Source organism: Eretmochelys imbricata, chromosome 8 (assembly GCF_965152235.1).
Source record: "Eretmochelys imbricata isolate rEreImb1 chromosome 8, rEreImb1.hap1, whole genome shotgun sequence".
Classification (NCBI taxonomy): domain Eukaryota; kingdom Metazoa; phylum Chordata; order Testudines; family Cheloniidae; genus Eretmochelys; species Eretmochelys imbricata.
The window spans coordinates 98,397,265-98,424,826 of record NC_135579.1 but is presented as its reverse complement, the minus strand read 5'-3'; the positions used below and the strand labels follow the sequence as shown (position 1 = coordinate 98,424,826).

General features: G+C 42.9%; 1 protein-coding gene across 1 annotated transcript in view; it reads right to left on the bottom strand.

The window, feature by feature from the left end:
• Positions 1-27,562, bottom strand: part of TTC39A (tetratricopeptide repeat domain 39A) — a 48,242-nt gene that overhangs the window by 14,012 nt on the left and 6,668 nt on the right. Inside the window, exons 2-10 of the mRNA XM_077823911.1 lie at positions 25,642-25,718; positions 21,588-21,655; positions 13,258-13,322; positions 11,925-12,024; positions 9,080-9,145; positions 4,476-4,584; positions 3,348-3,415; positions 3,199-3,258; positions 1,335-1,496 (exon numbers count right to left, since the gene is read on the bottom strand). Of these exons, the coding sequence (XP_077680037.1) occupies positions 1,335-1,496; positions 3,199-3,258; positions 3,348-3,415; positions 4,476-4,584; positions 9,080-9,145; positions 11,925-12,024; positions 13,258-13,322; positions 21,588-21,655; positions 25,642-25,718 (775 nt within the window). The remainder of the gene's footprint in view (positions 1-1,334; positions 1,497-3,198; positions 3,259-3,347; positions 3,416-4,475; positions 4,585-9,079; positions 9,146-11,924; positions 12,025-13,257; positions 13,323-21,587; positions 21,656-25,641; positions 25,719-27,562) is intronic.

The following is a 27,562-nucleotide window of genomic DNA, read 5'->3' as shown; positions in this document are numbered from 1 at the left end:
CGTAAGAGGAGGTCAGTTTTCCAACTGAGATATGTGCATAAGACCCAGTACTTTCAAAAGAGAATACAGAAGAGCACATGTATGGTATCTTTTATTGTTTTTAGTTTGCTGGGTTTGTACCAGTTTTTATTTCCATTCTATGAATACTTGTGTGTGTGCAACAAGAAAGAAGCTTCCCTCTTAAAGAGAACTAATGAGTGGTTAATCACATAAGAACTCCTGAGTAATACACAGTCAAAAGTGCAGGGTGCTGGAGGATGTTATAGTGAATGCCAAGGGAAGGTAGAGTATAATAATTCTTTACTTCCTGAGTGCTGCTGTAGTGGCCATCACAGCAGGGGACAGCAATTACCCTAGGACATGGAATTTACACTCAGAATGGGGTTTTCAACAATCATGCAGTATGCAACGGTTGGTTCTGTGATTGGCTGATTTCCCTGTTCTGCATAGTGACCTCCAGGAAGGGGCCAAAAGAACAGACATTTTGGCAAGCTTCAGCTTGCAGTGCTGCAGGTCATTATTGCCTCTGGTGGGAGAAGTTTTGGTGGCTGCAGAATAGGCAGAGACAAGGCCTCTCAGCCCCAGAGATCCATGACAAAGGCAAGCCTGACATTGGTTTAGACAGAAGCCATTATGCATGGATGGCTGCCCCTCTGCGCAGTTGTGCTGGCCCCCAACTCTACCTCCTGGCCACTTGATTTCTGCAGGAGCTATGACAGGGCCAAAGCCCTGGTTCCATCAGCTGCTGACCAAAGAACCCAACTGAGGTGCTGCTGTCATGGGGCTCGGGTAAATGAGGAGGGAGGGAGGGAGATAGTCAGTGTCATAGAGACAACACCCCCTTCCATTTCACATGTGTTGGGCCAGATCTGCTCACAAGCGGGACTGCGTAGTCCCTTAAACCAAGGAATTTGCCCTGGTTACAATTATTACCTAGTAGGCACCATCATGTTTAACGCTCATTACAAAACACTATCTTCCACATTGTCACCAAAACAGCTCATGTTCATTAATGTAACTGCAATAAAAGAAATAAGAACCTACCACTAATTGCACAGGATGGCCAATTAGCACATGACAAAGCCCCTTGCCAGTTGACTGCCCTTTAGTTAAAAATCAGCTCTGAAATCTAGCTATATTCCCAGATTACAGGACAGGTTTAGAATGTCTGCACTGCTCTCCCTCGATGCACTGTTTGCATGAGCCAGAGCAAGCCAGATTTTGTTTTACTGCCCTCACCCTGTGATGGATGTGGCTCAACCCAATTAAAATGTAACACCCAAGCTTTAGTCTCTCTTTCATTAATTACTGGTTTTCTTGTCACTTCAGCTTACCTTTGACCAGTTGTTTTCTTTGCTTAGCAGGTCCGCATAGAAATAGGCCACCTTCCACTGGCGCTTGTAGGTGAAGCACCACATTAGCTCCCAGTAACACATGTGATGAAACTGCTTCCAGTGCTGCTGAGCCTCACAGCACTCCTCAAACCTGCGAACCGCCTGCACAAAGGAAACACCAAACATAACCATAATCATCGTAAGAAAGAAACAGGTTTAACAGAATATACACGTCGAATGTGTCCGTTCAGTAAACGGCACTGGGACCCAGTGCTGCTCCTGGGTGGGGAGTGCCCTCAATTCTAAGTTAATGGGAGTTAAGAGTGCTCAGCATTTCCTAGGATCAGGCAGCAGGATCAGACCCTTGACTTCATACTCTCATCCTGTATTATCAAGTTCACCACCTAGAGTCCTCCTTATACCTTAATTTTATTACCTAATGCTGAGTGTAGGCAAACAGTAGAGCAGCCAGAGGAGCATTTGTTGTGAGGGAGATTAAAGTCAGAGGGGCAGATCCTCAGCTGGTGTATATATCAAAGCTCCAGTGACCTCAGCAGAGCAGTGGCAATATATACCAGCTGAGGACCTGCCCCAGAGACATGTAAAAAACAGCAAGAGAAGAGAATAGGACAAGTTGGTTTGCGGGGAGAGAAGTCCAAGAGCAGGCAAAGGAAAATAACTGCAGAGTGTTAAAGGCACAGCGGGCTTCAAGATGGGTTAGACAAAGTGCATTAATATTGGAGAACTGCGTTACCATCCTCAAACTGGAGTAAGAACAGCACAAGACAGCGTACCACATTCATCACTCGCACACACAGACTTGCTTAACTGTCCCGGGTTTCAGAGCCACTGCCTCAAAGTGGCCACATAGTTTGATACCAGCTCTGCAACTAGCACTCAGCTGTAGCTGGTGGAATTTCCGCTGAGTTTAATTGAATCAGGAATTGCATTGTTCAGGATACATATAATCAGCTACTGTTTGACTGGAGTGCTCCATTCTGGGCCAACACTTCTGGCACCCTTTTCAGGACAGCAATCATGAGGGTTCTTGATTGCACATCAGCATGAAGGCCCAGCAACACTTTAAAGGGCTGTTGCAAAAACATGATTTCAAAGAAAAGGAGTACTTGTGGCACCTTAGAGACTAACCAATTTATTTGAGCATGAGCTTTCGTGAGCTACAGCTCACTTCATCGGATGCATTCAGTGGAAAATACAGTGGGGAGATTTATATACATAGAGGACATGAAACAATGGGTGTTACCATACACACTGTAATGAGAGTGATCACTTAAGGTGAGCTATTACCAGCAGGAGAGCGGGGGGAGGGGGAGGCGAAGGGGGAGAAACTTTTTGTAGTGATAATCAAGGTGGACCATTTCCAGCAGTTGACAAGAACGTCTTTTCTTTTTGTGAATACAAACTAACACGGTTGCTACTCTGAAACCTGTCATTATTTCAAAGGGGTTTTCGCTTGAAGTTGGGCATTTTCAAGGTAGACCTTTCAAATTAAAATGATTAAACCTTGATCCAATCAAGTGATTAAAACAAATCACAGATGGTTATTTTATGTTGTTCAATTCAATTAACTGAAAGCAGTGGGTCAAGCCATTCAGAGCAATCATCCGAATAAAATTTCTGTTTTGTTTTTATGCACTGCAAGTTTGCAGATGGATCCCACCCACACGGTTCAGCACTGGAGGTGGACTTGCCCACAGTTTAGGATAATTGGCTCTGAAGTGTCTAAATATGGTTAGAAGCCCAACATAGGCTCCTATTTTTTTTAAATCTTGGCCAGGCTTTATGACCAATAGGGCAACGTTGTTCTTGAAGGTTCTTTTCCGAGGAGAAAAGGGTTACTTACTGTATCAATATTGCCTTTTATTGTTTCTATCCTGCCCGCAAAAAACAGGAATATGGCTCCCTGTAATAAACAAACGCAACCATGAATAATTTTCATGCAGCTGATACATTCTAGCGACAAACACTAAACTAAATTAGGATTCATCTTACTTTTGGATAGCGAGCCAAGTAAGGCTTGAGTAGCTTTTCTGCCTCTTCAACATTTCCTTTCCCTGTCCCTAGATTAGTTGAGTAAAACAATGCAAATGATGAAAAGGAATAGGAAACAATAGCCTTGAGTAATCATCATCTGGCCAATAAATAAGTTCTCCCATACAGTAGCATTTAGGTCCAAACGTAGGCGCTCATCCTGCAGCACTTCAGACAGATCAGAAGAGGGCACAAAGAAGTTGTGCTTACATGGAGGCACCGTAAAGGCAAACTAGTTCTGTGCTGGCAGAAATCTCCATGTGACATTGCTCCCTCCCTCCCTCCCCATTGCCTGGGATCCTCAATTCTGTGCAAGACAGAAAAAGAGAAGGAAAGTGAAAGTGGGCAGGATCTGATCCTGACTGCCCATTGCTTGGCTTCTGAATGGCCATGGGAGCATCCCCCATTTCCTAATGCCATGGCAACCTTTTTAAAACATAGAACCATAAAGACTGGCACTGGACTAGGCCAGGTTTTTACTGGGCCACACTGCATGGCTTTTGCAGTTGCATAGGGCTATGAGACCAGAGTTGAGGTATCCAATGACACATTTTTCAGGTATATTTAGCAATTATTCTAAAAGCTGGTAGTATATTTGCCTAGGCCTAGCCCAAGGGGATTTTGTCAAAGAGTGCTTTAGGAGTAGGCCACGAGTGAATGTATCATTTTAATGGGAAATACGTCACCCCAAGAAGACAGTGGTGACAAATTAACATGAAAACAGGATTTAGCAAATCTTTTTACAAGGACTTAAACAAAAAAACCCAAACACTTCCAAAACAACTCACTAGACCACAGGAAGTATAACTTGTTCTTGTGACCTCTTCTTACGGCAACACCCCAACTCTCCCCTCAGGTCCCCCTCCCAAATGTCCTACACAAGCCTCCATCTTGAAGAACAAAGCCCTTTCCACAGTGATGACAGTTATTGCAAAAATCAACCACCACAAATTATCCAACTCCATCCAGTCCAGGTTTGAATGAACAATTCATCAACAGGTTTGCAATTTAACCACTTCTTCCCCTTGTTTCCCAGCAATAACTGATCATATGAAAGGACTATTATAGGGTTACTGTGAATAATCCTACCTAACACAAAGGTCATGAAGGTATGATAGCACAGCAGCAGCATGGTACACAGCACCGACCTAAAGCTGTACATCAATGCTCCCTCTTGAAGCTGCAACAGACCATACTCCTGTGCAAAAATCAGAGAAGGAAGACAAAGTCTTGTAAAGCAATTACAGTGCTATTTTGCTTTTCACTTCTGTAGTATCACGTGTAGCTATTCTGGTAGCTCAAACACATGGACTGCACTGTATATCTACAGCAGTGACACAAATTGTTTATGTAGTTATTAGAGGAGAACACACTTGCAAAATATCATGTGGCAGAGCAGTGACTCAGGGATAACTGGACAATGATCAGGGGAGAGCGCAATAGTGCTTACGAGTCATGAGTATCATCCAATAGAGCTAACGTCATTTCTGAAAAATAAAATACACAGAATTCTGCAGTACCTATGCAACTGGCAGATGTTACCACCATGTAATGTATCTAGGCACATCACACAGTGGTGACACGAATAGTTACTGTCAATGTAATATATATGATTTTGCCAAACACAAGTTATTGGACTCAGTATAGGTGAATGGGGTAAAATTTCATGACCTATATGATATGCAGGAGGTCAGACTAGATGAACTAATGGTCCCTTTGGGCCTTAAATTATATGACTCTATTAACACAACATAATATAAGTTAACGCTTTAGAATGGAGGACAGGAACACTGGCATACTGGAGACTAAGTCCTCAGAGTAACTTGCTACTTGACCTTCATTTAGCCTCCCTGTGCCTCAGGTTTGTTCCTCTGTGCTACAGGAGTAGCACTGTTCTGTTCCACTCAGGTTTTTATATAATGCCCATTGTCACTGTGGTGTCTGAGTACCATAATACATCTATATCTCAGAGACACTGAGGGACATCCTTACTTAATGATATAAAGTATGCGAGCTGGTAGGGGGGGGAGAGAGAGAGAGAGAGACAAGTATTTTAAAATTACTCTTGGAGCACTTGCCTACAACAGCAATATCAGGAAATGACAGATCCAGGTGTGTTGCAAAAAAACTTCTTCCAAATTAACTCTTGCATTATTTCTTGCAAACCACTTCTTGCCTGTTTAAGATCCAATGTAAAAAACCAACAGAGGGTTCATGAAGAATGTATATCTAGTGGACCTAGGTTGCTTATAGAAAGGCACTGTGTACATCCAAGGGGTCTTCAGTACCAAAAGCACAAGTCGCTACCACTGGAGCTAAAGAAGTAACTCCATAAATTGTCAGTAAAAATCTTGTCTATTCTCACTGAGTCAGGTCAGGCACTGAGGGAGACCAGATCATATCCACTAAGAGAGCATGTTATTACTGATGTTGTGCGCACTCACACTACCCCCTGCAGGAGAAGCAGCACATCACAACTACGACCTGACAGCCACCAACCCAGAAATAGTGAGAATCTGTTCCCAAACAAAATCCATCTTAGGGAATGTTGCTACTGTGCAATATACACAGCTGCCCAGGCAATAGATGGGTTTTAAATATAGGATCTGTTTAATCATATTCCCCAAATAGCTAAATAACACATTAAACACAGGACAACATGGCAAATGTTATGTCCCTATGTTATGTGGTGCATACAACATTCAATACCCTATTGATTCCCGGCCAAGTCAGCAAAATAAAAGAGAAAACTAAGACCATGCAATGTGGGGAGAACAAAGGCAGCATTCAGAAACCTCAGAATGGCTTATTCCTATTTCAGCTGGGAGTTTAACTAAACTACATCTGCTTCCCTGAAGTGAAACTACTTGAACAACTGGTGACCTAAAGAAGAGCTCTGTGTAGCTTGAAAACTTGTCCCTGCCACCAGCAGAAACTGATCCAATACAAGATATTATCTCACCTATCTTGTGTGTGTCAGATCCTGGGACCAACATGGCTACAACAAAGCTTCACACAACAACTTTTTAATCACATTTTTTTAATTGAGGGTCTTTACAAAGAAAGCAAAACACAGAGTTGCCTTTCTTGTCTCATGACTTGGCCATGTCACCACAAGCTTATCAAATAGGATGGATATTACCATTAGCTTATCTACATAATTGATTAATTAAATTGGGCACAAAGCAGACAGAGCACTTGAATGTGTTATGCAAAATCACTTTGGAGTTAACTTTGGCTTAGTGTTTGCAGAAGAGCGGAAAATGCCAGATAAGAGGATTTCTAAGGGGGGAATGGTAACAATTACAAATTAAGACATATGTAAAAATTGATACTCAGCACAACTGATTTGGCACAAATATCCTCCCACTTCCAAGTTGACCCCATCAGTCTAATTTCCTGCCTTCTATGTCAATAATTCTGCCATTTGACCCATTGCCAAACTGCATTTAAGACACAGAGGATTAATTTAAAACTTTATAATGGTTCAGACTAAGAGCTGCTCTAAGTTAGACCAGCTGCCAATTGCCCTGAAGGGCAGCCCAGGATGTAAAGGAGCCCCAGGCATACTCTCATACACAAGAAACCCAATTGGAGGGAGTGGGGTGGAGGACATACTGGCTGATCTGTACCACCTGAGGATGCCACTACAAAGGGGAATTCTCTGGGGGCCAGATCCACTGGCTTCAGGGCATCTTTGCATCAGGGGAATGATACAAGGTTGCTCTAATGCAGCTTTGGGTATGAATGTCTATAAATGCAGTATTAATAACCTACAGTAAACAAGCAGCCCTCCACACTAAGAGTGAAACATTATCCCCAAGTGTCCCAGTGCATTATGCCTCTGATTTATGCTCTCAGATAGGACTGTGATTTTCTCAACGCACAGGCCACATCTTCCTCTGAGTCTTGCCCAGCACCAAGCATTCTGACAGAATTTAAGAAATAATAAGATAATCATCATCTTACAGTCAAAACACAGCAGGACTCAAAACTCCTTCCCTCTTGACTGTGATGCCGTGAGTTACACATGCCTGTTCCCTCTCCCCTCCTACCATCTCCTGTCCTCCTTTCTATTTCTCTCACCTTGAAATGTCATGTCTGTACTCCAAGGGGCAACTTCCTCTTGCTGAGCTTTGGAAACCTGCCATGGTAAATGTGATTGCAAATGCAAGTAGCAATGCTTCTCTCAGATCTGGGCTTACGGCTCACAACCTTAAGCGCCGCAAGATCTTTTTAGATTACAGTGTTACTGTCAAGGCACACCCCCCTTGAACTTTGGTCAATGGAATGTCTAAATACTCCCCTTTCTTTTGAAGGCATTTGGAACATTTTTCCTTATGTTTATGATAATTCCAGATCATGCTTCAGCCTGCTACCAACTATTTGAAACAGGAGCTGCTTACTCACTGGCACAAGGATAAACCCACACAGAGCCACATGAGAAATCCCAGGGCCTGTCCACAATCAAGAAGGAGAGATTGAATGAAAAAGGGAGAAAGTTTTCCTATACAAGATGACCGTTCATCAAGTGTCTTTACAAAAGCATGCTGATCATAGAATTGTAGGACTGGAAGGGACCTCAAGAGGTCATCTAGTCCAGTCCCCTGCACTCATGGCAGGACTAAGTATTATCTAGACCAGCAGTTCTCAAACTTTAGCAACCTGAGGACCCCCATTTTGAATTAAAATATTTCACAGACCCCCAAGTCCCCCGCTCAGCCCCAAGCCCTTCCCCCAAGGCCCCACTGTTGCCCCACCTCTTCCCACCCCCACTCCACCCCTGCCCTTCCTCTTCCCCACCTCTTTCCGTCCCCCCCACCCCACAGCATGCCCCATTCCCACTCTTCCCCCTCCCTCCTGCACACCAGGGAACAGCTGTTCCCCGGCATGCAGGAGGCGTTAGGTGGGAGGAGTTGATCAGCAGGGCCGGCAGCCCCAGACATGATTCTGCCCCATCCCCCAAGCGTGCCCCATCCCCGCTCCTCCCCCTCTCCATCCCTCTCAGCAGGAATTAACATATCCTGCGCTGGGACAACAGATCTCCAGGAAAATACCTTTGATCTCTTCCTGCAGACCCACCCAAGACCCTATGAGTATGGTTGGTGAGTCCCACCCCACACTTTCTGAGTACATGCCAGGCCAGTTATTCCTGGGCATCTACTTAGGAGAATTTAGATATGTCTTTGAAGTTAATAGTTGCCATTAAAGACATAGAGAAAAGAATGGATACATAATCATATGCATGCTCTTTTAAGCTGGGTTCCACGCAGGAACAGAATCAGGGCTGTCAGGATTCTGTGATTACAGCATCTATTAAATTAGATAAATTCTCAACCTCCTTATTAAATTAACTCAATATCAACTACAAATAGTGCTTCTAAGCACTATTGCAATCCAATAAATAAATAGTAATAATCTCAACATTATACTTTGAACTGTTGCTTCTTATCTTTCTTGTATTTTCCAAACATCATGTCACTGTCCTAAATTTTAAAATATTTACAAAGTTTGTTTTTTTTAAAAAAGACCAAGAAAAAAATCCTTGAGCAGCAGTAACGTCAGCTCCAGTAATGAAAACCCTGCAATACTCACATTTCAAAGAATGTTAGAATGGTGGGGTGGGGAATCAGATTCTAGCTGTAATGTATCAGCCACATTTATTACAATCTTATCAAATGAGTGATATTTACCTTGCTTCCAGAAAACCCAACAAACTCCAGTAATCGTAAGATCCGTGTTGGAAACATGGACAATGTCTGTGGAAAGAAACATAAATAAGCTGAGCAGTAATTGGAATTGATATTCTCCTCTCTCTCAACCCCAGGGTGTCTGATATGACCTGTCCAAACCCCAAAGGCAATCAATAAAATCATTAAAAGCCTAATTAGCTCCCCCTAAGTCTTCTTGTGTAGATGTATATTTCTCTCAGCTATTTGTTGTATCTCATGTATCCTTAAGGATTAAACAAAACTAAATCAGCCTCAGGATCACAGTAAATATGTAAACTCCTGTTTCCTAGGTAAAACTAACAGCAACTCTGGATAACACTGGTTGCTGCATTTTGCAGCATTTTAATGATTATTTCGATGGGAACTACAGAAATTAAAGGTTTGCCAGACCCATCAAGCAGGATACTTGCTATGTGTTACATGGATCAGTTTTTGGAGTCCACTAAACTGTTCCAAGAAACAGGTTCTTGTGTCAGAACAAACCAACCAACCACGAATCTGATCATGCAGACACTTACTACTGGGCACAGTTCTTATTACTCTAAGTAATCTCATTGAACTCAGGGTTAGGCCACCCGTTTGTAAAACAGGAAAACGGATACTACTCCTATAGTAAAGTATACAAAAGGTACACACGTGACACGGATTCACTTCTTGTTATGCAACTGCCTGTATGGTAAATACTAACTCCTACAACTAAACAATGACCTGTTTACACTAGCCTTTGAACCAAGTAGAGTGTAAATCAATGTTGCTTTTGCTGTTAACAATTGAAAAGCAAGTTTAAAATGGTCACGGCTAAAAAAAATAAAAATTATCCCCTTTTAAAAAAAGAGAGAAGGAACTATGCTTCTGGGGAAAAAAGTGACAGAGAACATCTGAGATGTATTTATACAGTATATCAAATAAATTGGGGTCCCAGTATTATGACAGCCAGTAAGGCAGTATTAACAGCAATAACCACCATTTTAGTTTGCATTCTTTCTTATTATTATTTTAATGGGAGTCACCTTATGCATTATGGGAAGGAGAGACACTAAAAGAACACACTAAAGGGGATGCTGTGGAAATACTCATCTATACTTTTTTAAAGAAGTATGAGAACAATTCATGCATAATCAGATTGCATCTGCTGTGACTCAGTTTTTAACTGTTGACAGTCACAGTTTACGTAACGTTTACATAAAGCTTCTCTGAGCACAGGGCTGAACACACGCAGAATCAAAATCAGACTTGCACAGAAAATATCTGGTAGTCCTGCTTCTGGCCAGTTTAGAAATCATCTTCTCATCCCAAAGCATCTTTACAGACACAGGGAGCAGTACAGCATTGCTGCTATTTATTCCTGTCCTTACCTTGTTCCTCCATTAAGTGCCACCTGGTCATGTTGCTGCAAATGATGTCCTGCCATCTAGCCAGTGGCCAGCCTCTAGGTCTGACTGACCTTGGCTGCTTCTGCATTATTTTCCTTGGCATCCTATCATCTGTTTGCCTCCTGCAGCGGTCCCCCACATTGTAATCTTTTAGATTATAGCCAAACCCCTTGATCTCAGATCCTTCTCTCCTTCTCACTTCATTTGTCTTAAAATCACTCCACTTTACACCTGCCACCTTTTGAAGAACTCTCTCTCTACTGTCTCCTGCCTTCTGATGTCTGTTACCCCAACCCACAAGTGTGGCACCAAATACTGTGGAATAACGTGCTGTGAATTAACTGAATCTAGCAGAAAAATTCTGATTTCAACCCTGGGCAGACAGGACTCGCTTAGCCTCTTTAGGCAAGTCTGTCTAGGAGAAGGAACATTCTGATTTCAAATCTGAGCAGTGGATTAGGGTGAAAGTGCTGATGCTTCTTTCTACCATGCCAGCAGGCTATGGCATTCCCAGGAGCTGGATGGGGGGACTGGCCTAACAAGCCATTACATCCAAATCTTACTTGTTACAGTTTAAAAATACCACCAGTAAAAGCATCCTCTCTTTCACAGCACACTGGTACTTTCACTTCTGATGTGGGATGAAACCAAGACGTAGAAAAGTGCACAAAAATAATTAAACACCTGCATACCAACCCCCTCTCACTGCCCATCCGCAAAAAAGTCAATTTAAACTTATGAACACTGAAAATTGTTCAGATTAGATTCTGGTTAGTTCTTATTTTAGTCAAACTGATTTGCCATCTCTGGCTGGGAGAAGTGGCAGTGATTGGGGATGGTACCTTTTGCCTGCAGGATTCCATATCAAAGGCAGTGTAGTTCAGTTCAATCACAGAGGGGTCTCAGACACATCTTCTTTAAGCTTTAGGTATTGTAAACATGCAGGGAGCTCTCAGGCTGAAGACTGAGCTGTGATCAGCTCTTTCCACAGTCGAACTACTGATCACAGCTCAGGTTACTGAAATGGCCCAAGATGCTACTTTGTCCTGACCACAGTGCTAACATAGGCCCAAATCCTACAATGAACGTTGGATGGGCAGATGCTTGCACTCATGCAGAGACTCCTTGAAGTCAGCAGAGCTCCATGCAAATGCAGAGGAGTGCTTGCACACAGTAAACTGTAGGATCGTGGCCATAGCAGTTCCTCTGTATTTCTCTTTTATGTGCAGAACGTTCACCCTTCATGTTTCTTAATCACGTTAATATCTGCAGATGCTGTAAACCAGCAGAGGGCCGGCCCAGCAAATACTTGCACACTTCTAACTTCAAACATGAGCGCTTCCATTAAACACCTGCGTTCTACTGAGTTTAAGTTAAGCATGTCTGTAAGTGTTTACAGGAGGGGGGCCTTAGTGAAGACTTCTTTTACATACCAGGTTGAAAGCTCCAACTCCAAGCTTTACACCACCTTCAAAATGGAGATAGTTCTTTCCTTTAACATAGTTTGGAGACTGTATAAGACTGTCCAATTCCCTAACAATACAGAAGATAACATTACAGAATACATGGATAACCGGGTAAGTATTTAGCCCAATTCAGTTAGAAAGCTGACCAGTCATTTAGAAATATAACAATTATAGTCATAACTCTGAAGTCTCATCTAATCTAGATAGATGAAAGTAGCCAGAAGCTATTGTTAACCATGGGATGGTGGTAAAAGGTCTCATTTCTCTTTCCTATTCATTAGTACAGTAGAGAACAGCTTCTTTCTACATGTGCAAAACTTTAACAAACCAGGAGTCTAAGAAAGCATGCCATCAGTGAACATGTGAAGAGCAAATTCTTTATCATGCAAACATCAGGAAATATACCAGGATTTATGTGTACATGAACTAAGAACATCTCTTGTATTTGCAAAAATGAAGAGAGATGCCAGCTTGGTAGACTTACATGGTTGTCTTTCAAATGATGGATCTATGAACTTGTACTCTACTGTCATGAGTGCTTTAAAAAGGAGAATTCCATATACCATTAACATTTCTAGGGGAGCTGCCTGCAGTATTGTGTGGCAGGATGATGCAGCATGTTACAGAGGCAAAGAGTTCTGTGGCACCTTATAGACTAACAGATGTATTGGAGCATAAGCTTTCGTGGGCGAATACCCACTTCGTTGGATGCATGCAGTATACGTCTGTTAGTCTATAACGTGCCACAGGACTCTTTGCCGCTTTTACAGATCCAGACTAACACAGCTACCCCTCTGATGCATGTTACAGAGGACACACTGAGCTCTGTGAGTGACTTTGCTTTTGTTCTTATTTGCCTGGCTGTTTTTTCCAATAATCTAAAAAAAGTTATTCAGGTGGAAAACATAAGGCAGCACATTCATATACCAGTACAGAGGAAACAAGCTGTCTGACAAGTTGAAAGCTACTCAAGATGTGTTTGATTGGTTTTAGGACTGAGGGAGGAGGTTGGACATAAACAGCATCTGCCTGTCGAGGTGGCTCACTTGCTAGCCACCAATCAGTATTAAATCCATGTTCTCTAGGAGTGAACTGAGGAGGACCACTTATCCCAATCTGCGTGGGTTGAAAATTATTCATGCTCCTAGATTTTGAAGATAGTTATTATAGCTTACACCATGTGCCTAAGTAAATAAATAACAACAATGCTAATTGTTTGAAACACCCCCTCCCACCAGAGTCTTTTTATTGCAGAAGTGCATCTGGTATGATAATACCACAATAATTCAGGCCTACTTACCTATATGTCTGATAGCTGTTCCTGACTTTGATGCCTCCTTTGATAAAGCTAACCATGTTCTCATCCTGGTGGAAGGGAAACACATTAGCACTGAGCAATTTAAACTGCATTTGCTTTCTGGAAATTAATATATGGGAGTAAAACAAATTAAGATGAATCAGACAGGATGAGTCTCTATGGAGCAGTAAATAGCTAAGACTTAGGATTTCTTTTCTAATTTTTGTTGGATCATATCAAAGAAGTTCTGTATTAAAATCACAAATAAGTTTGATTCCCCATAGTTTAAATTCCAGGGTATTACTATTTAAGAGGTCTCTTGGTTTTTGGTCTCTTGTTTTTACTGTTTCTCGCCCTCTCTGTGTGAAACTTGCAAGCTGCTAATTGTGTTAGTACATCCTAAGACAGAGAGAGACTCAAAGCGATACTTTGTAACAACAGAAACAGCACACAGAGACTCCCTGCCCTTTTGTTGTATTTATCTCGCTTTGTTAACAATTGTGATTAAAATAGAGATAGAGGATGTATGTGAATGGAGGCTTCAGGTGGATAATAAATGAATGATCAGGGAGGTGCCAACCTAAGAATCCAGTGTCGATTGGCCAAAGAAGGTGTCAAGTGGAAACAACCAGAGGACCCCCCCGGAGGGCAGACTGGAATCCACCCAACAGCCTCAAGGATGGGAGACCCAAAGAACGAGATAACATCTGGCAGCACGGAGCCGTCAGGAATGTGCCATCTGCTGATTAATTCAGCAACAGCATGATGAAGCAATTCCCATAGACTGGCATAGGAAGAAATTCCTATAAAAGTGGACTCTAGAAACTGAGAACTTTGGGGTCTGATTCTGCAAACCAACTTCCAGGAGCATCAGATGTGCATCTGACAAGGCCCTGCTCCCTCCTTGTGTCAGGCCACCTGGCCAGTGGCTTAGCACAAGCAACTCTAAGGCTGGTAATTATGATAACAACCTTGCAGAACCTGTGTTTGTGTGTGTATGAATGAATGTGTGAATAAATATGAAATTGAATGGAATGTTATCACTATAACTAACTGCTTACTAAGATTCTTTCTGTATTCACAATAAATGTGGCATTTTGCCTTATCCCCTTTAATAAGATCCTGCTGGTTTTTATTTTATTGGTATAACAGTAAATGGTTAAGACTTAGGACTTCTTTTCTAATTTTTGTTGTTTTTACGGTGTTCTAAAATATCAGATTTTTATTTTTATTTTCATGCTTTCTGTGACTAGTTGCTTTAACTCTGAGCCATGGCTCTTTAGTCTACATTAATGGCCACAGGAATAGAATAATATTGTCTCTTGTTGCTATTAGCAAAAAGTGGCACCTACAGTACAGACAGCTGTGACTGTTTTAAACGAATGAAAAGAGCTTTGAACCATTTGTCCTTCAGCACGGTTAAGGTTCAGACATTCCCTGGCTCAGCACCAGCTACGAATAGCTGACTGCCTGCACCAGATCCTGCTGGATGCAATTTGGTTTCATGAAAAACATCAGGTATGTTGGATGTGCTCTCTTTTTGTTACTGGATTTTAACGTGTTAATGGTAAGTGTGTAGCACAGCCATAAAAAGCAATGTAACAAATGCTCAGATATTGTATAACAAAACATAAGAAACATGGAATCTGCAAGATAAAATATGTAGGGGCCTTTGAGTTAAGAATTATGACTTAACCTATGAGAAACCGCTTGATAATTTTCCGTTCGTAGCTTCTTTCCTCATTTATCACTAATGGGTAATGCCCCCCCACCTGTGGAATATGGAGGCAAGCTGCAGGCTCCAGGACTAAGCCCTGCCCTTCAACTCAGGCCAGCAAAAAAGTGTTTCAAAAAGCTGAAGAAACACTCCAGGAATCAAATATTAGCATCAAAGACAACAGCTTGATATAATATATGAATTAAATGTATGTTTAAATCTCCCTTTAGAGAAAAAAATCAATTTGTTACCAACTGTATTCCAGTCATTTACCAGATGACACGGGTGGTCTGAATGAGGGGAGAAGCTGCTAACAGGAAGAAAATTAGCAGGCAAGAAATTTTTCATTCTGCTGCACAGCTTCTCTCCACATTCATCATTAATAGAAAGTAAGGAGTAGTGAATCAAAGAAGTGGTGGTGAGGGAGGATAAGCAGAGTTGTAATTATTATTGTAGAATTCTATTCTGGAATGGAAATTATCTCCCTTGCGCCACATTTTAAAGCAAGAATTTTGTAATTTAAGGAGCAAATCCAGTAGGGAACTTTCCTACCAAAAGAGGTCTCTGCAGAGGAATGGAAACTTATTTTGCAAAACTTCCTCAGATGAAGCTCATGCACTTGGGGGGATTCCTACTCCGTAAATAGTCCTCCAGATGCCTAGCATGTCAATTGCTGCAGGATTTTAATAATAAAAGGTGGGAGACTTATTTCCCAGGAACCGTGGAAAGAAGAACTTACATTGAACTGAAAAGTTTCTGGAGCTTTAGCATTTTTTTCATGACAATAGCAGTGTGGTTCTTGTATAGATAGAGGAACTAATTCCAAAACCTGTCTTTCAGAGGCAAAGGTGATTGGAAAAGCCAGACACAGGCTTGTCTAATCTGTTGTCCTGATTAATCTTGACATCTGATGCTCAGGTGGGGCGTCCGATGTGCCTTTCTAAAGAATGTTGCTAGGGCTGGTTCCCACTTTTATGCAGTGCTTGGTTGTGTAGGACTCCAGTCAATCATTCTGGAGAAACTCTAGTGTAGCCGATATCAACAGAATTTTACAGTTGTCTTGCTCGGCTCATCACCGGTGAGGCCTCAGCTGGAGTACTGTATCTAATTCTGGGTGCCACACTTTAGAAAAGATGTGGACAAAATTGGGAGAGTCCAGAGGAGAGCAACAACGATACAAGGTTTAAAAAACCTGACCAATGAGGAAAGGTTAATAAACTAGACATGTTTAGTCTTGAGAAAAGATTAGTGAGCGGGGACCTGGTAATAGCCTTCAAATATGTTAAGGGCTGTTACAAAGAGAACAGCAAACAATTATTCTCCATGTCCAGTGAAAATAGGACTGTAGGGGAAGTTAAGCTCTGGAATATTCTTCCAAGGGAGACTGTAGAATTCCCATCATCAGAGGTTTTGAAGTACAGGTTGGACAAACACCTGTCAGGGATGGTCTAGTTTTAATTGGTCCTGCCTCAGCACAGGGGGCTCAACTTAATGACCTTTTGAGGTCCCTTCCATCCCTACAGTTCTATGATTATTATTTGTATTATGGCAACATCTAGGCCTTGGTCCCATTGTGCTGGGTACTGTACAAAAGACAGTCTGTTTCCCAAAAAGCTTTCTGTTTCCTCTCACACCAGAAATGTACTGTGACCAGATCAATGAGTGAAATTTCCTGATTGAATTCTCTTTGGATATTAAAATTTCTCAACAAGGCTAATGGAAAATCCTTGCAGAATTACACTTTCTCTTCCAATGTCCAGGTTGTAACTGTAGGTGGTCCAGGTCTGGATGAAGGAGCCCCTGCTTAAAGAGGCAAGGTGTTTTCTGCAGGTGCAATGGAGGTTCCTGGGCTATCAAGTACAGAGTGCCTTTTGGGCCATTAGAGGACTATGGGGAGACCTTTTCCCTCTTTTCTGTATCCTTTATGCGACCTGTCTTGAAAGATAGCAGATTCTTCTCTGTCCAGGATATTATTTCCATTGTCACAGAGAAGCTTTGACAGCTGGCTACTCCTTATTTTTGAAAGGGATATAAACACTGATGCTTCAATCATAAACAAACATTTACATGGGAGGTAGCAGGAAACGTCCCCTATGAGCACCATAACTATCCACAATGTGGTTTCTTGCACCTTCTTTTGAAGCAGCTGGTTCTGGCCACAATTATAAATGAGATATTGGACTAAATGGACCACTGGTCTGAACTATGCAGTCGTGTGTATGTTTTCATTCTGACAACTTTGTCAGTGTTGTATCTAAGCAAATTAAATGAATGTGGATTCTAAATTTTTGACAATTTGTCATCCATGTATGCAGTCCACCTTGTGAGACTTGCTTGAGCATGTTGGTTGTACTTACCTGCCCACAAATGGACTTTTGAAGGTGATCTGAGAAGGACATCTAATTTTGCATTGTACCCGGTAAATGGTTCTATGTCCTTAAAGGAATATCTGGAGAGTGCATTTTGAAAAATCTCATTCAGAGATGAAGCCAGTACTTGTGTCATAAATATAAAGGGAAGGGTAACCACCTTTCTGTACACAGTGCTATACAATCCCTCCAGGCCAGGGGCAAAACCCTTTCACCTGTAAATGGTAAAGAAGCTAAGGTAACCTCGCTGGCACCTGACCCAAAATGACCAATGAGGGGACAAGATACTTTCAAATCTGGATGTGTGTGTGGGGTGGGTAACAAAGGGTTCTGTCTGCCTGTGTGATGCTTTTGCTGGGAACAGATCAAAAATGCAAGCCTTCCAACTCCTCTTAAGTTAGTAAGTAATCTAGCTAGAAAATGCATTAGATTTTCTTTTGTTTAATGGCTGGTAAAATAAGCTATGCTGGAGGGAATGTATATTCCTGTTTTTGTATCTTTTTGTAACTTAAGGTTTTGCCTAGAGAGATTCTCTGTGTTTTGAATCTGATTACCCTGTAAGGTATTTACATCCTGATTTTACAGAGGTGATTCTTTTACCTTTTCTTTAAATTAAAATTCTTCTTTTAAGAACCTGATTGATTTTTCATTGTTCTTAAGATCCAATGGTTTGGGTCTGTGTTCACCTGTACCAATTGGTGAGGATTATTATCAAGCCTTCCCCAGGAAAGGGGGTGTAGGGCTTGGGGGGATATTTTGGGGGAAGACATCTCCAAGTGGGCTCTTTCCCTGTTCTTTGTTTAAAACGCTTGGTGGTGGCAGCATACTGTTCAAGGACAAGGCAAAGTTTGTACCTTGGGGAAGTTTTTAACCTAAGCTGGTAAGAATAAGTTTGGGGGTCTTTCATGCAGGTACCCACATCTGTACCCTAGAGTTTAGAGTGGGGAAGGAACCTTGACAACTTGGCACCAGCAATCCTACCTGTAGGAGATAATTGGCTAGAGATGACCACTGCCAGAAAATGAATGATACAATGATGTTTTGGATCTTTGCAAATCTTTACCATGGTTGGAAAATTATGGCCAGAGCCAAGTAGTTTTGACCCATGGGTGAGCAATTTTCTGCATTGGGTTCAAAAAGTTCTTCTCGATTTTTTGAACCACCAGTGGGTATGTATCCTTTCCAGCAGCTGGCATATTATGAATTGGTCTATTTCTCTCAACAGGGTACCAATTGGCATGCTGTCCATGAATGGGTATGGAGCCTTCCACAGGGGATCAGAGATTTCGGGAGGCGGTCAAGGCCCTACAGGTCTCTCCAATTCAAAGCTCATATTCTGGCAGCACAAGGGTCAGTGGGGTATACCAGGTCCAGTGAGGCGCCTAAGAAGCTGCCCAGAACAACTCACACACTTGGCTCTGTGTTTGCTGCTGCAGTGAAGGGCAGAGGGAGCTCACTTCAGAGGTGCTGTACCAGAGAAACCAGAGGGTGAGAGCATCTATACTCCAGAGATTCTTCATCTCAGGAGAGGGAAAGAGGAGCTAGATGCTGAAATGAAGTCACTACTGCACAAAAATAAATAGAAATTAAAAGTTAGAAAACAAAATTGCTAGAAGAAACTGAACTGCCAACTTGGTGTGCTGCTGGGGGCAGAAAATCTGGTAGCTTGATCTGAAGGGCAGGACTTAGTCCCAGAGTCTCCATCAACAATACTGAACCACCTGCAAATTCCACACTGAGGGGCATTATACATTAGCGATAGATGAGAGAGAAGCTGTGCAGTATAAATGAGTGTGTCACTCCTGGTATGATAATATGTCCCCAGAGAGTTTAATCCAAATCATGGTGCAGCAAATGCTCACAGAACAATGTGCCCCTGTTTATTTTCGTTCCATAGAGCAAATGTTTATTTCCATCATTCAGCTGGAGGGTTCCACAGGGCGTCATACATACTAGTTTAAAGGCTGCTTCCTGTTTAGCAGCTGGGGGAAGGTTTCAGAAACAGGACATTTACTTCAGTTTCAGCCCAGAAATTCAGAAAAGTCACATTTGCTAAGAATGAAAAGAACCAATGCTACAAGAGATGCCTGAATATCAACCTCCCTAGGGAAACCCTGAGGCTGATTTGAGAAAGCAGTTGCTGACTGGCACCCATGCGCTATGTATTTTTCCCGAATTCAGTTCTAATCATAGAAAGGAACAAATGCTATGAAACGCCTTTGAACTGTCAGCACAGTAAAAGCTGTGTTATCTGGCACTTTACCAACTGGAAAGCTCTAGAAGCTGGCATTTCTGATATCTCCCAATACAAATCTTCACAGGGATGCCAGATGTCCGGTTTTCGACCAGAACACCCAGTCAAAAAGTGACCCTAGCGGCTCCGGTCAGCACTGCACACTGGGCCATTAAAAGTCCAGTTGTTGCAGGGCTGGCAGGCTCTACCTGGCTCCTCATGGCTCCCCAGAAGTGACAACATGTCCCTGCTGCTCCTAGACAGTGGAACGGCCACGGGGCTCCATATGCTGCCCCCACCCAGAGTGCTGGCTCTGCAGCTCCTATTGGCCGGTAGCTGTGGGGGCAGTGCCTGTGGGCAGAGGCAGTGCGCAGAGCTGCCTGGCTGCACCTCCACCTAGGAACAGCAGGGACATGTTGGCACTTGCAGGGAGTTGCCCGAGTTGAGCGCCGCCAGAATCCGGTACCCCGAAGCCCCTCCCATGCCCAACTCCCTGCCCCAAGCCCCCTCCCACACCCAAACTCTCTACCTGAGCCACACCCCGCACTTCCTCTCCCGCCCCAACCCCCAGCCTTGAGCCCCCTCCCACACTCAAATTCCCTCCCTCCATTGGCAAGTATAACTCTTACTTAACCAGAATTTTTGACTAACTGGAACCCCCCATTTCCCCAACATGCCAGATAACAAAGCTTTTACTGTAGTTTGTACTTCCTGGGAAAAGGGCAAAGTGGCTTTTTACAGTGTTTTGGTAATCTTCATTAAGCATCTGAAGTAATCACTTTAAAAACTCTTAGTAAGTATAAGAGGTAAAGCACCTTCATTTAATTTTTAGATCTAGCTCTTGCTTCCATGAAAAATTAAAAGACTAGAACAGAAAATGAATGATGTCTTGCGCATCCCACCCTAAGCAACACTGCACAGACATGTTGTGAGAAGAGGGAGCACATGAACAGGGCCTTCTTTATGTGCAGGAGACAGAAGAAGTTATGCCCTTTCTCTTAAGTTTCTTATGGATGCATGAATGGTTTTAAAAAGAAATGTACCATTTAAGGCCAACAGAGCTGCCATAAATGTCCCTCTCCTAAGATACTAAGAACACTACCAGCACTATGTAGTGCCTTTCAGCCACAGATATCAAATCAGTTTATGAAGCTGGTAAATTTGATTATCTCCTCTTCACAGATGGGGAGGCAGAGAGAATAAGTGACTTGTCCACCGCACTATGGGAAGCAACTGAGTCAGGAATAGAAATTAAGAACTGCAACTCTCATTCACCTGCTTTAACCACAGACTGAAGTTCAGCTGAAAGCTGCTGATGTTATCTCATGGGGCAAGCCAAACTTTTATACTCTAAGCAAAAGATACACGGAGAAAGAGAGAGGGAATGCTTTTTCTCCCAGAACACATATCCGCACTGTCTAGTAACAACAGTGGAACATCCAGAGGAGATAGCCCTTCAAGAACAACCTTGTTAAAGTAGATTCATTACTTTGATCACTCACTGGATTTTGGGAGAAGCAGAGGAACAAGCTCCCCTGCATGCTACAGCTCCAATGACCTTTGTTCCTCTTCCATGCTACCCCATCCCCATTCATACACTTACCACACTTACTGAAGTGACCTTCCACCCAGTCAAAGAACGTGAGGACAACTGCTTTCCAAGCACCTCAGCATCACTCCTAAGTCATGCAGAGGGGGTGCTGGAGAGAGCTGCAAGGTGTTTCCTCCACACAGACTGCAGCTGCCTCCATGGCACTCTGAGACCAAGAAGTAAGGCCCACATCTTAGGCACCTAATTCCTATTGATTTCAAAGGAAGTTAGGTGCCTAAATACCCTGGAGGATGTGGGCCCAGAGACTTGGTCCAGTAAACTGGACCTGGGTCACTTGCACGGGTGTATGAAAATGTGCACTTTTATGTCCCACATAAAGATTTCCATCTGTATGCAACTGATTTTCAAAACCTCTGTTCCCCTCCTGCTTTCATGAAACAGCCATAACGGCTGGTACTGTACCTGCAGGAATGTGAGAGCCGCTCTCTGAAGCAAGCATTCAGCATAGCAAACTTCGGCATGAATTTCCTCTAGTGTGAAAGGGAGGAGAGGGAAAAGACACAATCAGACAACAGATTAATTAAAGAAGTAGTATTATACCCCCAAATAGGAAAACAGAATACAATAAATGCAAAGGGTGAGAAAACCTCAAAAAGAAAATCTGATCACAGAGTTTGTTTCTTTCAGGTTGTTGAACTAACCCCAAGTGATAGTAACACAAAATTGTTACCAAGTGGCTGCTCGGTGGCTATATGAAACGATCAGCCCAGATCTTGGCAGACAGGGGTCTAGAATACAGTGGTTATCACCAGAAATTGTAGCAGTCTCAGCAGAGAAATAAGGATGAAGGCTCTATTCAACAAAGCAAGTACTTAATTTTAAGCATATAAATCATCCCATCCCTATCCACCGAGGCATTTAAACGAAGGTGCTATACTGCATAGAGATGGGATAAGTCACATACTGAAGGTCAAGCATGTATTTAAGTGCTTTGCTGAACGAGGACCCACACAGGCACGGAGATCAATCTGTTGTCACTCTAGAAGAGTTACCTCCAAGCCAAGGAGAGGCACTTTGGTAAGATGGCATAAGCAAGCTTGCTTTGCCCCACTTGAATTCTAATCCTGGTTCTGCCACTCCTGTACTGAGCAGGGAATGTGTTTGTACGATTTATTAATTCTGTATGAGATTATGAACCCTGTGTGTCTGTGTCAGGCTGCACACTCCATTCTGAATATGCAGCCTTTTGCCTTCTCTCTGCTGTTTGCCTCCATGTTGGGTTGAACATTCCAAAGGCTGGTAGCAAAAGAACAATAGAGGGTATCCAATCATTGGAAATCTATTCACATTAGACAAAAGAATGATCCTTGCCCAGAAAAACTAGTTTAGCAGGGGACAAGTCACTTTGGCAACAAAGTCACCAGACAGGAGTTTGTGCTCATGTGGGGAACTGGCAAAGGCACAGGGCACTGAAGGTTTTTAAAAGGGTAGAGGCTAGTCTGCTTAGTGGCCAGCCATGTTCTCCAGTTCATGAGGGAGCAACCACTCACCATGTAACAGCCTGCATGAGTCAGGGGACACCATCCCTGCCTAGATCCACAGCTCCCAAGGGAAGGGTAAAATAGAAAGTGAGGGATATTGCCACTTCAGAAGTTTATTATTTTGTATGATCAGTACCTGTCCGTGCTTTACATGATTAAGGATAAAAGAGCATAAAGGTGTTAGACTTGGCAGAGTGCGGGTCTTGACTGCTTCACAACTACTGTGTGCCCCTAAGAGAATTAAACTATAAATGAGAAATTTCTCATCTCTGGGGAGTAATTCTGGGGGAGGGGTGTGTTTAAGTCTTGGGGAGTGTGACGGGTCAGCACTGAACTTAGAGGGGCTAAGCAGCTGGACAGTAGGTTCTGACACTCGGAGGTGGTGCCAGATAGAAGATCAGCACCCTGAGAGTGTGGCAGTGGCTAGACTCCATTCAGGCTCCAGGAGCTCGAAATACCCAGCAATCCAGCACCGCAGAGGCTTGGATTCCCCTCCCAGCCCTCCTAGTGAGTGGCCAGGAAGGGGCACTGACTAGAATCTGTGACAACCAGTCTTCGATTGAGCATTTCGTTTCTGTGCCGCCGCTTCCCCCTCTGTATAACGGGGATAACACCACCAACTTGCCTCACCCGGGGGGCGGGGGGTTGTGAGAATTAGTTAATGTTAATACAGTGCTTTGAAAACAAAGTGCTATCACTGCTAAACACCTATTGCTGTGAGGTTGTAGCAGCATCAAACATGGGCCAGCAAGACAGCAGCACAAAGACAGAGGCTGCAGACATATCATCTCTTCTGCCCTTTTCTCCTGGGGCCACACAAGGCAAGACCTTTCATTTAGGGGTGGGGGTGTGAAAGGGCAAAGAAAAAGGAGCTAGGGAAGAGGTGTGTGAACCACTCCTGAGCACTTCCCCTCTATTCAGGGCAGTCGTCCTGAGCACCAACTTCCAGGGGCACCAGATCAACAGATGGAGGGGGCGGGAGGGTGCCATATCACTCAGCAATTTTGTTTTGTTCTGTTTGTTTTGGGGGGGGGTGTCTTTTTTTCCTCCTCCCCCCCCCAGCTGCTTGTGTGGGGCAGCCAAAAACATTTTCCATCCTGGGTTGCAAAGCACATAGGTCAGCCCTGCATCAATCAACAGATTCGTAGGGTGGCATTAACGGAGGTCTTGAGAGAAGAGCTTTATTTTGTGCCCCTCCCATCCCAGGCTGAAGGCTATAATGATGCATAACAACAACTGGACAGAGGATGGTCACACACGATAAAAACGGCAGTGGCTCCAGAGTGAACATGTGGGATATGCCCACTTTAAGCTCTTGAGCCAACCACCTCACAAATACAGAATTAATACAAAGAAAGAAAGAAAATACCACATCTGAATGCTGGGGAACTGGATCTTATACAAGAAGAGCCCAAAGAGCTGAAATGCTGGTTTCGTTTTTGGAAATGGATCGTTGAATACTACAATCTTACTTTAATTGCCTGCACGGTCCAACATACATAGCTCTACGGAACACAAGCTCACATATTAAATGTAGTCCAACCCAAGGCTGAGTCGCCTTAATGTACTTCCTTCAGAGATCACGTTCAGCTTGTTTTGCGCAGTATTATGGTGTTGCCAACTCTCTAGATTTATTCATGAGTCTTGTGACATTTGGTGCAGGGATTTTAAGCTCAGGCTCCTGGAGTCATGCGGGAATCTCAGGGTTTCCTTTGTTTTTGTTTTTTTTTCATTATTAAGTTTCTAGCTCTTGTGATTATGGAGAAAAGTCTGAAAATTTGATCTGAGTGCACTCTAAAGGCTCAGAAACCAGAAGACAAATAAGAATCCCAATATTAGTATTCTTTAGTATATGTCATTATTTTTATGCCCATCTCATGATTTTTTGATACTTAACTCATGCTTTTTATATATGTAGGGGTGGCAAGCCTGTAATTACTTTCCACTTCCCACCCTTACGAGTTGATTCCTCTGACAGTCATGAGATCCTGTTCAGCAAATTATTAGCAGGTTAAACTATTTTGTGAGTGCCTGTCTACACTGACTGAAATACGCACACACTCTTGCTTCTGTGACCAAATATAATCCAAGTGACGGACAAGATCATGAAACAAAAATAATTTAGTATTATGTCCCTCCTAGATCTTGCGTAATAGTGCTAAGCTGTTTTAATCGCATGACCCTATCTCATTTAGTCCAACTATGCATCATGCCCTTGATTAGTTGTTATAGTGTACTGTGTTTGCATACATTCACGTTTTTATTATCAAGGAAATGACCGTTTTTTAATAAAGAAAGAGATCTAATAGAGCATTACGTAACCATTTAAATTCAATTACTCAGCTACATGGACTGTGTTGCCCAGATGCAAACAAGCTAGAACTTGTACACTGCTATATGGAATTGGAATTACACTGTGTAATGAAACTGATGTCAGAGAACCAGCGCCTAGCGGGATTAGCAAATTTCAGATTTTATACATTTTCAATAAATATATTCATAGGAGCAAATGGCCACTCCTGGTCCCAAAAGAGCAGAAAACCCTGGCCATCACTAAACCTCTCCAAGACTCATCCTGCCCTGTGCACAAGTGCATATAAGAAAATATTGGCTTTGCAGCACGTCTGGAGGTTAACAGGCTCAAGCAGACTAAGATTTGAGGGATCCTCATGGAGAGTGCCCTGCTAGCAGGTCCCTCTCAATTAAAACAAGGCTGTTTCAGTTCGAGAGTCTCCACTGATTCCCACTTTGGCAATATCACACAGAGAGAGAGGCAATTTCTCCCAGAGGTGACACCCAACATCTTGAATTCCACCCAAAAGCCTACAGGCATCCAGTGGTAAGTGTCTGAAAAGATCCCAAACACCACCCACCATCACCATTGAATCTGTACAGTTAGCCCTGCAAATTCCCATCAGTGAAAGGCACAAGGGAAAAAAAACCCCAAACATTACATGAGCCAGATGGAACCTTACCTTCAGTAAAGTGTTCGAGGTTTTGTCTATGCACAAGGTTATTAAAAGAATCAGCTACAGTTGATTTCTTCCTAAACCTAATGGGAAAGAAAAACAAGTCTGGTCATTCTTAACAAGAAGGGGAATCACTGAAAAACTTATACCATTTACCTGGCTTTCCACACTGCCACAAACACACTTCCACTCCAGCTTGCACCCACCCACTGTTATCTCACCTTTTATATTGTAAATTGCACCAGAAATCTGCTAGTCTCCTTATTATGTGTATCAGGCCATTATTTTCATACAGATGTAACACCTCAAAGCAAAATTGGATGACAATGAAAACTTCAGCACTAAACATCTGCTAAAATAGGACAGATTCTGACTTGCATTGAAGATCTCCTTATTCTGTGACTAGTCCTATTGACTTCAATGGGACTACACGTGGAGTAGTTACATCTGCTTTGGGGTACTGTATTGCTGCCCATCACTGTGGTGTCTGAAAGCCTTCTGTGCAAAATGGATTAGGTACTTTTCTATTGCCACAGGACTTCACAGGGTCCATTTCTTAAGCCTGGAAAGCTGTCCTTGGGATAGGGGCTTTTTGCCTGGTTGTTTGTGTGTAGCGAAAGGAGAGCTGTGTGTTGTTCTGATTATGCTGGAACTACCTTCAAACAGGAAGGTTTTGCAGTGTTCTCTAAAAGCAATCAGATTCTAGATTCATCTACTCTTCAAATGCATTCTGCAGCTTGAGCCTGTCAATGAAAAAGGCTTTTCTCCAACTCTTATGTGATTCATTCTGGGCTTTGTGACCTGTGTGGTCTCACAGAAGTGCAACTGTCATGACAATTCATAGATGGAGATATGAATCAGCTAACATGGGCCAGCCATGGGTGTTTAACTGCAGTGTAGACATACCCTAATGTAACTGAGATCTGATTAATTGATCTGGTTAGTCATGAAGTGCTACTTATGGTGAGTAAGGATATCAGAATTTGTCTCTATTGAAGCCAACACAACCAAGAAGATTGTCCTCAAAATAAAGGGCCTCAATTCCCTAAGAAAACCCCTCAGAGAAAACGTGCTAACAGACGCCTTTCAGCATGCCTGAATTTCAATAGGCTTCAGAGTAACAGCCGTGTTAGTCTGTATTCGCAAAAAGAAAAGGAGTACTTGTGGCACCTTAGAGACTAACCAATTTATTTGAGCATGAGCTTTCGTGAGCTACAGCTCACTTCATCGGACGCATACCGTGGAAACTGCAGAAGACATTATATACACAGAGACCATGAAACAATACCCCCTCCCACCCCACTGTCCTGCTGGTAATAGCTTATCTAAAGTGATCATCAAGTTGGGCCATTTCCAGCACAAATCCAGGTTTTCTCACCCTCCGCCCCCCCCCATACAAACTCACTCTCCTGCTGGTAATAGCCCATCCAAAGTGACCACTCTCTTTAAAATGTGTATGATAATCAAGGTGGGCCATTTCCAGCACAAACCCAGGTTTTCTCACCCCCCACCCCCTTCCAAAAACCACACACACAAACTCACTCTCCTGCTGGTAATAGCTCATCCAAAGCGACCACTCTCCCTACAATGTGCATGATAATCAAGGTGGGCCATTTCCAGCACAAATCCAAGTTTTCTCACCCCCCCACCCCCATACACACACAAACTCACTCTCCTGCTGGTAATAGCTCATCCAAAGTGACCACTCTCCCTACAATGTGCATGATAATCAAGGTGGGCCATTTCCAGCACAAATCCAAGTTTTCTCACCCCCCCACCCCCATACACACACAAACTCACTCTCCAGTTGGCAATAGCTCATCCAAACTGACCACTCTCCTTACAATGTGCATGATAATCAAGGTGGGCCATTTCCAGCATAAATCCAAGTTTAACCAGAACGTCGGGGGGGGGGGGGGGGGAGGGG